Source organism: Austrofundulus limnaeus, unplaced genomic scaffold (genome assembly GCF_001266775.1).
Source record: "Austrofundulus limnaeus strain Quisiro unplaced genomic scaffold, Austrofundulus_limnaeus-1.0 Scaffold964, whole genome shotgun sequence".
Classification (NCBI taxonomy): Eukaryota; Metazoa; Chordata; class Actinopteri; order Cyprinodontiformes; family Rivulidae; genus Austrofundulus; species Austrofundulus limnaeus.
Window position 1 is genome coordinate 53,741 of NW_013953366.1, and position 12,119 is coordinate 65,859.

The 12,119-nt window shown below is 41.1% G+C and overlaps 1 protein-coding gene across 2 annotated transcripts in view; it reads left to right on the forward strand.

Annotated features, from left to right (window-relative positions):
* snx33 (sorting nexin 33) overlaps positions 1–12,119 on the forward strand; it is a 59,194-nt gene that overhangs the window by 24,566 nt on the left and 22,509 nt on the right. Inside the window, exon 2 of one of the 2 annotated variants that reach the window (XM_014029889.1) lies at positions 10,793–11,281. The exons of the other annotated variant lie outside the window; for it this stretch is intronic. Within the exon in view, the coding sequence (XP_013885343.1) occupies positions 10,793–10,833 (41 nt within the window). The 3' untranslated portion in view covers positions 10,834–11,281. Of the gene's footprint in view, positions 1–10,792; positions 11,282–12,119 lie in introns of those variants that run through there. 2 annotated transcript variants of the gene reach the window in all.

The following is a 12,119-nucleotide window of genomic DNA, read 5'->3' on the forward strand; positions in this document are numbered from 1 at the left end:
CAACTTAAGAACAAATCTGTGCGTACGAACGGTTCTTGCATGAGGCCCATTGAGCTAAATAAGATCAAATCTGCTGACTTGTTGTAAAATGAGACGTTTTCCTGTTTATCTTCTGTTAATAAATCCATAACACAAACAGCTTTTCTGACATTATTTAAAACATTAGATAGATTATATAAACTGTAAAACATTAATAATTGGATTAATATTATTATTAATAGTTTTAATGATTTCTACATCATCAGTCCTTTTTTTCTGATCTGTTGTCAACATGTACAGTGATGGGAAATCCAGACTCTTGACCATTTAGCGTTAGCTGTTAGCTTCTCCAGTCGTTCACATGGTCACCTGGTTTCTGCACACTCCAGTTCTATAGAACCTCCTTGGTCCTCCTACACACTGGATTATGACCATACTCTATTGAAGGCCTGCTGTGTTAAAATTTGACTGAATGGCACCAAAAGAAACCTCGCTCAGTGTGACGGCATTTATCCTGCTACACTCTTAGTGCTCGCCGAAAAAACTTGTTTTTGTTGCTGTTTACTGTGTGAGACAGACCTTCGCCACAGTGTGTACGCTTTCCCTGGCACAAGCCTCTAAGACACTTCAGAAGCTGCAGATTTCCCTGCATACGGTTGTAACCTGGGCACAAGGAAAACATGACCAGCCTGGCTTCCAATTCCTGACAACCAAACAACTTCAGATCCTGAGGACCCTAACATGCTGCCACTATGACCTCTTTAGGGAACCTCTCTACTGTTCAAAGCCCTCCATGACCTTACCACCATGTTAATACATCCCTGAAGGGCTCACCAAGACCCTGCATCCACATTCTGGCCGATTATTTTGTTGCAAGATCATCATCTAATGTTAAAGAGGTCATAGTTTAGGCAGAAGAGTTTTATTACCTTTTTTTAGACTGACTGGGAAATTAAAACAAGTTTAGTTGTTACTTGTTTTTCATATTATTCTAACCTAAATGGGTCATCTTGAATCAAGCTTCAAAACTCCTTGTAGTGATGCTAGATTTTTGATTTGGAGAAAACGTCCTCTGTAGTGAGCAGGTGGAAGAGAGCCTGGGGAGGTTGAGGTATTCTCTGGAGAAAAGAAAAATGAAAGTTAGTGGAAGCAAGAGACAATCCACGTGTGAATAACTGGAGCAAAAATGGTTCGTGGTATCGAAGGCAAGAGAGTTTAGGTACCCAGAGCCAACCATCTCATGTAATGGTTGAACCACAAGAGAGGTGAAGAAGAGTTTCATGAGTGATTTATGATGGAAGAATAGCTGCAAGTAGAGTTGGGCAATACTGGCAACAAAATTAATCTGAAAATTAACTCTGGCATTTAGCCGATCAACGATTAATATGACTATTATTAGATGACAATTTAGAGCCGGGCAGCATGACCCAAATTTTATATCACAGTATTTTCAACATTTACACTGGTTTGATGGTATTATTCTTTTCATCACAGGTCAGCTGTTAATAAAATGTACAAACCCCGATTATTAACTTTTTTCTTTTACTGTACCTCTGTCTGTGTCACTGTTTCCCTCCTCTGTGTGTCTTTTCTTTGACTGGTGGTTGGAGACAGTAGTCACGCATTTTGGTCCGGTCGTGAAGGAGGAGTGTTAAGAAAAGATTATTATCTGGTCCATTGTTTTATGTCCTGATGCATCTCAGTAATCCAGGTAGAGAAAGTCAAAAAGTAAAAATAAATAGATCCTCTGGATGGTTCTTCTTTAGTGAAACGTTTCATCTCTCCTCCAAGAGACTTCTTCAGTCTGATGAGTTTCAGGTGAGCTCAGCCTTATAAGCTCCGCCTCCACCTGGACAAACAGGTTAGTCATATGCAAAGGAGGACCATCGACTATCAATAGGCTTGATTAGCTCTATTGTTCATAGAGGGTCATGTGACCCATCACCTGACTTACTGGTTTGGATGCTGTGGTTCTTAGGTGTTGTGTCATGTGTATGTAGTGAATGCAGGCGGGGCTCAAAGTCCCCTTGTTTTTGTTTTTTGAGTTCACCTGAAACTCCTCAGAGTGAAGAAGTCTCTTGGAGAGACGAAACGTTTCACTAAAGAGGAACCATCCAGAGGACCTACTGATTTTTTATTTTTGATCTATTGTTTTATGTTATTTAATAAAGATTAACAGGACAACTCACCTTGCACACCAGTCAATTCCAATTCCACTACAAACTACTTCCCCCGAGCTTTTGACAATAGAACCACGTTAAGTCTCCATCAGCATAACGTCTCCATATTAATTAACCGCACGTTAAATCTGTGCACGTCACTGAAGAGGTGTTTATTACATTCAGCGATGGCTAAAACGGGATGTTTTTTAACGTCAGTCAAAAAGCAGCGGAATCGCCACCCGCCGCTTCAACAAGCTGCTCCAACAATAACATTAGCATGCTAACGCACATAGCGGTGCTGCGAGGAAAAGTGTCCCCCAGAAAACAGTTCACTGGCGGCCACGACGAAACGTTCCGCACGTGTTCAGGCTATTTAAACCGGTATGTCCAGTATTCAGAAAATTCATATCATAACAAAAACTGGTATTCAGTACAAAACGGTATACCGCCCAGCACTATGACAGTTGTACTTGCAAGTTTTTGACTCTAAATCAGTTACTCTGTGCTCTAAAGTTATACAAATCATCAGTCAAACTAACTTCTTTGTTTTAACAGGTTAAAATAGTAAGCTGTTATATGAAACCCACTTTTTTCTTTTTCCAATGTTGATTGACAGCATATCTTTTGTTAACGCAAGTATGCCATGTTCTCACGTGTGCTTGATAGTGAAATTGCATTGCACACAAAGATATGTCATCATGCGGGACTAAATACGGTAATTGTTAAGTGGCAAAAATTAATCATTGACAGTTTTTCTGACAAATAATTGCACACAGTTCAATTAATTACTCAAGTGGGCGGCTGTGGAAGAGTGTTTAGGGGAGTCATCCTGGAACCGGAAGGTCACCGGTTCGATCCCTCGTTCCAGCTGTCTCCATTGTTGTGTCCTTGGGTGAATGAAGTGAAACTTGAGGTGGCTGAGGTGAAAATAATATCACTTTTGTTTGTGAATGACCAATTTAGACAGAATTAGTGATTAGATAATGTTTTTATGAGAGAACCAAACCTTTTCTTTAATTGTTATATAGCATTTCTTCTATAAACTGGCTAAAGCAGAGCTGTCCTCAGAACTCTGGATTTAATACCTTCCACCTGGGTGTATCAATTACTAATTACAGCCCTCATTGCACGATTTTAGCAAGGCAGATTATAAGTCACAAGACAGGATCAGAGAGTTTCACTTTGTTTTCACTGCCCCGACTTCAGCAGGAAAGAATTTCTTGTTAATCTTCAGATGACCTGTGTGCAGCCTTTGGATTGATTGCTTCTGTAGCTTATCTAGTGCAAGTCATTAAAAGGGCAGTGCCTGAAATTCACTTTTGAAATTGGGGAGGAATTCCCTTACATGTTTAAGAGTTGGGGGATTTATAAATTTTTGGGTGGTATTATGAGCACGATTTGTTATCTTAGGTGTTCTCTCTTGTTGCTTTCCTGTTTTAGAGGTTCATTTAGAACACAGCACCACTTAATGGATGAACAGTGCATAATGGGCTGATGTTCCCACTGGAACATCAGAAGACACCAACAGAGACACGCTTTCAGAGAACTTTAATCAGTACGGAATTAAAAGGCCAATATTAAGTGTTTCTCAGGCATTCAGTTCAATTCCAGCGTTTCCCCTACCAGTATTCAATGTGAGTTGTTTGTCAGCTTACCTGGGCAGATGACAATGGTGTTTGTGTACTTCTGAGTGTTGGAATTGCATCGTCTTTTAGGGATAGTCTTGTTATCTGTTAAGTTCCCTTTTATGCAGAAAGCTATCATCTGTAAAGTGGCTCGCACAAATATATAAGTAAATAACTGGTTTTGGGTTACTTCAAAAAATAAGATCAAACCATTTCTTAAGTCATCCTTGGCATCCAAAAATACATTTCTTCAAAGACATTTTTAATCTGAAAAGGACTGGCCTGAGATATCCCTTACGCACATGCACAGCACTGAAAACCTGTAGTCCACCCCCAAAAATTTGGCAGACAACCAGATTTTGTCAGTAGGTTGTCTGCTGGACAACCTGAAAAAATCCTTATATATCCTTATATGTAATCCTGATTTATATAAAACATGTAATCCTTGGTGGAAAATAGTCTGGGAAACACTGACAGTAGCCCCGGGAGCAGACACCTGCCCTAAAGGCTTGATTATAGTCGCTCCTTGGGTACATGTGCAGGGGGCACAGTCTCAACATTGGTGGAGGTAATTATACTTGGCGTTTACATTGTTGTAGTTTTCTGCAAAAGGACATGTGGCAGTACACTTTATAACTTATGAAATGTTGTAAAAAGGTGAGTAAAAGCGCTTGACGAAGAACCTGTTTGAATGAAGCGTGGTGCATGCAGCCTAGTGGCGCGAGGCTGTCAGTCAGACAGCATGGCCGGCCCTGCTCTGATCTGATTGGGTAGAACTTTGACTTTGGACCTCTTTATACACCAATGCTAACAATTAGATCGAATATGTAGCCGATATGAGTAAAATAGTCAAATTTTCACGTCGGCATATGTTGTCCAAAACATAGTGTGACGGTCTTAATCATTTAAGGGGCGGCTGTGACAGAGTGGTTAGGGGAGTCGTCCTGGATCCGGAAGGTCGCCGATTCGATCCCCCGTCCAGCTGTCTCAGTTGTTGTGTCCTTGGGCAAGACACTTCACCCCTAATGCCTCTGATGTGTCCCATCAGTGTATGAATGTGATTGGCACTGATTAGTCTCCATAGATGATTGTACATGTTAGCTTTGTAGGAGATCTGGTAGAGTGCTGTGTGAATGTGTAAATGAGGACACAGATTGTAGTGTGAAGAGCTTTGACTATCCTGGTTGGGTAGAAAGGCACTATATACAGCGGGTAAAATAAGTATTGAGCACGTCACCATTTTTCTCAGTAAATATATTACTAGAGGTGCTAATGACATGAAATGTTCACCAGTTGTCAGTAACAAAGTGATCCATACATACAAAGAAATCAAACCATAAATGTCCAGGAATGAAGTTATTTGTAATAATGTGGAATGGCACAGGGAAAAAGTATTGAACACATGAAGAAAGGGAGGTGTAAAAAGGCATGGAAAGCCAAGACACCAGCTGAACTCTCTCAGTAATTAGAAAGCAAGCCTGCCCCTTGTCAGTGCAAGTTAATATCAGCTGGTTCAGTCCCAAATGATGGCCAGGTATGTACAGAGACATTCTTGATAAAAATCTGCTTCCATCTACCAAGATGAAGATGAAACGTGGCTGGACATTTCAGCAAGACAATGAGCCCAAACACAAAGCCAAGGAAACTCTCAGTTGGTTTCAGAGAAAGAAACTAAAGCTGCTGGAATGGCCCAGCCAATCACCTGACCTGAATCCAACAGAAAATCTATGGAAAGAACTAAAGATCAGAGTTCATAGAAGAGGTCCAGGAAACCTTCAAGATTTGAAGACTGTTTGTGTGGAAGAATGGGCCAAAATCACACCTGAGCAATGCATGCCACTAGTTTCTCCATACAGGAGGCGTCTTGAAGCTGTCATTGACAACAAAGGCTTTTGTACAAAGTATTAGATAAATTTCAGTAAGTGTGTTCAATACTTTTCCCCTGTGCCATTCCACATTATTACAAATAACTTCATTTCTGGACATTTATGGTTTGATTTCTTTGTATGTATGGATCACTTGGGTTGTTACCAACATCTGGTGAAAATTTCATGTCAGCACCTCTAGTGATATATTTTCTGAGAAAAATGTGACGTGTTCAATACTTATTTTACCCACTGTAGATACGTTGGGACAAGACCATGAAGACATTTAAAAGCAAACAATAAAACTTTAAAAGTTATTCAGAAACGAACTGGGAGTAAATGTAATGATTGTAAAACAGGAGTGATGTGATCTCGTTTTCTGGTACCAGTTAAAAGGTGAGCAGCAGCCTTCTGAACTAGCTGAAGTCGACAGTAGCGACTGGCTCAGCCCAACATAAAGTGCATTGCAGCAGTCTAAGTGAGTTCCTCGGGCTCATTCTTCAGATAATCACACAAACATACGACACTCATGACTTCAGCTACACGCCCCCTAAACTCACTTACACCTCTGGCTAATAAATCTGCTCTATGCAGAGTTTTTTTTAATAAACACGTAGTGTGTCATATTGTTGATATGATGTTTTGTTTTTTTCCCCTCATCTTCCCTTGTGTGGCTTTTAGTTTTTCTGTTAAGGTTAGCGCCTCCTCATGATGTCTTCATGAAGATGATCCTTGCTCAGTGTAGGGTCAGTGGCTGCATGACTGAGGGCACTTGTTCTCGTATGTTTGTTCTTCTGAATGGGTGTTCTGAACTGTAACAACTGTTACCTATAATTTCCCTCTGGGATCAAGTAAAGTATTTTTTAATTGAATTGAGTTGTGATAAAAGCGTATATCAAGATCTCAAAATGATGATGAGAAAGAAATGGCTTGACCTTGGCCAGTTGTCTCAAATGATAAAAGCTGGACTTAATCACAGATTTAGTCAGAGCATCTAGTTTAAAATCATTGTCCAGTTCACCACCCAGGCTAGTTGCTGTCTTGGTCAGATGTTCTGCTAAAGGACCAAGTTCAACTTGGACTGGAGCTGTTGCTGGACTTAAACAACACAACCTCTGTCTTTTGTTCATTAAAATGTAAAAATTCAGTGACATCCATGCTCTGACTTCCGCCAGACATTCCAGGAGTTGGTCCACAAAATATTGCTTTTCCTGTTTCAGTGGAAAATAAATTTGGGTGTCATCAGCATAAAAATGGAATGAGACACCCTGTTTCCAAAGAATGGATCCTAGCGAGAGTAAATAAATGGAAAAGAGAAGAGGGCCAAGTATAGAGCCCTGAGGTACTCCTCGTGAGTGGCGCTACAGAGGACTCAACTGCTCCGACATGCACACAAAAGCTCGTCTCTGATAGATAGGATCTAAACCACTGTAGAGTAGACCCTTAATGCCCACCCAGTTCTCTAGGCTAGACAGATATTTATATTGCACAGAACTGCTTGGACTTTTGTAAATTTCAAGTGCCATGTATTCATATTCTGTTGTTAAGAATATATTTGGTCAATCCAACAGCCAACTGACCTTGATGCCCACACCAGGTTGAGATGATAGTGTTGACAGAAATAAAACTGAATAGTGAGGAAAATGTTGGTTTATCACAATTACTATTGTCGTTACAAAATCAAACAGTATTATTTCACATATCATCACAATTTTAATTTTATGCTGCCCTAATAACAATTTAGTAGTATGTAATCTTATTTATTCAGGTTCTATCTTTCCGTTCCAGTGAATTTCTTAACATCAAGATTTTGACATTACTTTTTAAACTGAAACATTAAATGTTTGAATAAATGTTGCATATTGTTATTATGGCAGTGGCAATAAATAGTTTTCAAAGGAAATTAATTATCAGTAATGATTTTAGCTGTTATTTCTGGAACATTGAAATTTGCTCAACAGTTTGATCAGTATTTTATACCTCTAAATCTGTGAATGTGATAGATGCTTAAAATTAAACGGTTTTAAATTGTATTTATTTGCTTCTTTTTCTTTTTAAAAATAATCACAATGAACAATATCTTATAAGTTGACAACAGGGTTGAATTCAATCAGCCCTCTGCTCTTTCTTTCTCAGGCACACACACACACAGGTCTGGTTTGTATATCCCCGTGGAGACCGGACATTGACTTCCATTCAATTTTTGGAAATTTTATATCCTAACCCTGACCATTTACCCTAAAATTAACTTCACAGCTACCTACCTGACCGTAAAACTAACCTAAACTCAATTCACACTTTGGTCCTAAACAAAACCCCCCACCTGTACTTTGCATTGGTCCCCGCGATGCACAAACGGTCCCCATGAGGCTGCTTTTTTGGGAAAACTGTCCCCACAATGTAGGAAACACACACACACACACTCAAAGCCCTTTTAATGCTCAGCAGCATATTTGAGGCGTCAAGCCTCATTTGTCCTCTTACAAATGTTTAGTAATCTGTCCAGTGTGAATAGCATTCACTCATCTTCCTCAGTCATGTTAGACCTTCCATGTTTGAAGTCTTTGAACCCAATTCCAACATCAGTTTATTTTACAGTATACTGATGATTCATGATTATACAAACTCAAAATACACCATAAGTTTTTTTAAAATCTTTTGTCAGTTTTTAAACAGTTCAAGTCCCATGTTTCATTATTGTTTCCCTGTGCTTGGATGTTTGTGTCTGTTGCCAAAATGTTTCACAAAAACACAAATTTGCTGTAATTTCATTCAGATTTACACATATTGTGGTAAAACTTGGTGTGGTAGTAGCTGAGAGGCATTTGCAACACACACTCCAGATGAGAACTGATCTCATTAGAAATTTGTCTTGAAGTGTAATTACTCCCCTCCCCCACCCCGCATCCATGAAAGCATAACTCCGCCCCAAGGCAAATTTGAGAAATGGCAACAAAGTGGGCGGTGCCAAGAGACACGAGGGGCATGGCCTAAAATGTGAGGATGAGCTAGCTTAATTTGACAAGCTGACATTTCCAAAAACATTTCTGAATGTTCTAAAGTACGGAGCCCGTGAGGAGACGGGGGATTTTTTTCTTTTGCGTTCCCACGCAATACCTTTGTGTTATCTTGCAATACTTTTGCGTTACCTTGCAATACTTTTGCGTTACCTCGCAATACTTTTGCGTTACCTCGCAATACTTTTGCATTCCCTCACAATATTGTTTTGCGTTCCCACGCAAAAGTTTGATTTGTAAACGAACTGAATTAATTCAGACTTTTATTTTGAAATATCCAGTTACCAAAACAGGATGTTTTGTCACAAGTTTGTGATATTGACATTGATGTTGCGTGGCTGGTGGTCAAGGTCAGTGAAGACTAACTGAGGGGTGGTCAAGGTCAGTGAAGATGAACCGAGGGGTGGTAAATGTCAGTGAAGATGTACCGAGGGGTGGTCAAGGTCAGTGAAGACTAACTGAGGGGTGGTCAAGGTCAGTGAAGACTAACTGAGGACTAACTGAGGGGTGGTCAAGGTCAGTGAAGACTAACTGAGGGGTGGTCAAGGTCAGTGAAGACTAACTGAGGGGTGGTCAAGATCAGTGAAGACTAACTGAGGGGTGGTCAAGGTCAGTGAAGACGAACCGAGGGGTGGTCAAGGTCAGTGAAGACTAACTGAGGGGTGGTCAAGGTCAGTGAAGACGAACCGAGGGGTGGTCAAGGTCAGTGAAGATGAACCGAGCGGTGGTCAAGGTCAGTGAAGATGAACCGAGGGGTGGTCAAGGTCAGTGAAGACGAACTGAGGGGTGGTCCTGGTCAGTGAAGATGAACTGAGGGGTGGTCAAGGTCAGTGAAGACTGATTGAGGGGTGGTCAAGGTCAGTGAAGATGTACCGAGGGGTGGTCAAGGTCAGTGAAGGCTAACTGAGGACTAACTGAGGGGTGGTCAAGGTCAGTGAAGACTAACTGAGGGGTGGTCAAGGTCAGTGAAGACGAACTGAGGGGTGGTCCTGGTCAGTGAAGACGAACTGAGGGGTGGTCAAGGTCAGTGAAGACTGATTGAGGGGTGGTCAAGGTCAGTGAAGATGAACTGAGGGGTGGTCAAGGTCAGTGAAGATGAACTGAGGGGTGGTCAAGGTCAGTGAAGATGAACTGAGGGGTGGTCAAGGTCAGTGAAGACGAACTTAGGGGTGGTCAAGGTCAGTGAAGATGAACTGAGGGGTGGTCAAGGTCAGTAAAGACGAACTTAGGGGTGGTCAAGGTCAGTAAAGACGAACTTAGGGGTGGTCAAGGTCAGTGAAGATGAACTGAGGGGTGGTCATGTTCAGTGAAGATGAACTGAGGGGTGGTCAAGGTCAGTAAAGATGAACTGAGGGGTGGTCAAGGTCAGTAAAGATGAACTGAGGGGTGGTCAAGGTCAGTAAAGACGAACTTAGGGGTGGTCAAGGTCAGCGCCCAGCAGCCCGGAGACTTCCGTGTCATGAGATGAGCACAGTGCCACGCTAGTCTCCAGTCCTCCAGCATAATTCTTTCCTGCCAGATCACAGAGTTGTAAAGTAACTGAGTACAAATACTTTTTTACTGTAAAGTAAAATTTTTGGGTATCTGTACTTTACTTGAGTAATTATTTTTCAGCCTACACACATGCTGAAAGACTAAATAAATGTGATTTGTGGTGTATGAGTGGCCTTTTTTATGTACAATTCAGCTTCATTTTTTATTTATGTAGCACTTATTACAAAGCTGAGAGTTACTCTTCATTCAGCTTAGTTTGTGTTTTATTGGTCAGCTGTATTCACATTATTGTTCCAGATTTAAACAAACTAATTCAGCTAAAGAGATCCCACTTTATGGAATTTATTGTCGTAAACAGTTTAAGGTTAAACAGACAGAATTTGGAATTTTATAAACTTTAATTGGAAGCTGTTGTTGCAAATGAGAAGAAGCTGACATCGGCACACTTTTCCCAAACACTTGTGTGTGGTAACATCAGGGTCTTAAAGGAATCTGCTGTGTGAGTTAAAACAAATAAAGATGGTGTTGCTCAGTTGGAAATCAGCCACAGGCAGTTGGGAAAATTCTGTCAGCACTAACTCAAAGTACAGACTTGTAATAAATGCGTTCTAAACAAACAAAAGTTATTAATGAGAGATTTCCGTTTTCAGACGTTAATCGTTTGCAACAAACAAGACAGACATGGATTTAAGGAGAACTTCCTGTGGATGGCCTGCAGTGACCTCAGGCCCTGGGAGGGATGGAGGAATGTCTGAAGTCAGAGGATTTGAGTCCAACCTAATGTTATCCGTCATTCCTCTCTCTCTCTCTCTCTGTTTTTTTTCTTTCTCACACTGTATGCCTTGTTAACCCTTCATAAATACTTTTTAAATAACAGTATTTCTACTGTAGGTCCTACTTTCTTAATATTTAATTTGCGGACATTTCCAGGAAATCAGTCACTGAAAGATGGAACATTGCAACAGATTATAAGAGCAGGAGGCTCCTAAATTCTTTACATATGAAGGTTTTGTGTGAGTCAGCAGATGTGGTCGGAGTTTCTCACTGCTTGGTACAACTGGAAGGAAGTTTGCCATCTTGTGTTTAGGGGAATGTCGATTGTTGTCAAATGTAGGACTTAAATAAATCCTTGCTTTCTGCTTGTCCATGTTATTGACAATAGATGACCAAGTGAAGACCATTCACACTGTTCGTACCATGTTGATTTGGCTTTTGGCCCGTAAAATGCTAGTCATTATGGCTCAGCAGCACAACAAACAGCTTGTTGTTGCTAACACACAAAATGAAAGTGACATGGTAGCAAGGCAATAAGCCACATAATTTAATTTAATAGCATGAACAAAGAAAGTGACACAGCACTAAATACATCAACATTTTAGTCAAATGAATGTGCAAAGTTAATCAAAATAAAGAAAACCTATACCTACCGTATTTTTCGGACTATAAGCTGCGACTTTTTTCCTGAACTTTGAACCATGCGGCTTATAGTCTGGTGTGGCTTATACATGGATTTTATTCTTCAGCCACCAGGGGGCTCTTATGGTGCGTTCACACCGAACGCGATTTCAGCGTCAAAATCGCAGCCAACGCTGAAGTTTGAGGCTTGTGCACTTTGAGGTCAGACGCTTGCTATTTATGCTTGACGCGCGAATCGCCCGTCAAGAAGGGCGGAGCCTCTCTGCCGGTCTTTGTACGTACAATGGCGGATGAAATTGAGAGAGTGGGTTGGCTTTGTTTACTCAGAGCAAGAGCCCGTCGTCGGAGAGCGCCTCGGCGCCGTGTTTGGATTCACCAGATAATTCAGAGGCGTTCTGAGTTTGGTTTCACCACCTGCACCAGGAGCTGCGCGCTGACGAGGGTCGCTTTCAGCGCTATTTTCGTCTCACCCGAGCCCAGTTTGATGCGCTGCTGACCCGCACCGGTGCCCGCATCAGTCGCCAGGACACCAACTACAGGAGCTCCATTTCAGCTGATGAG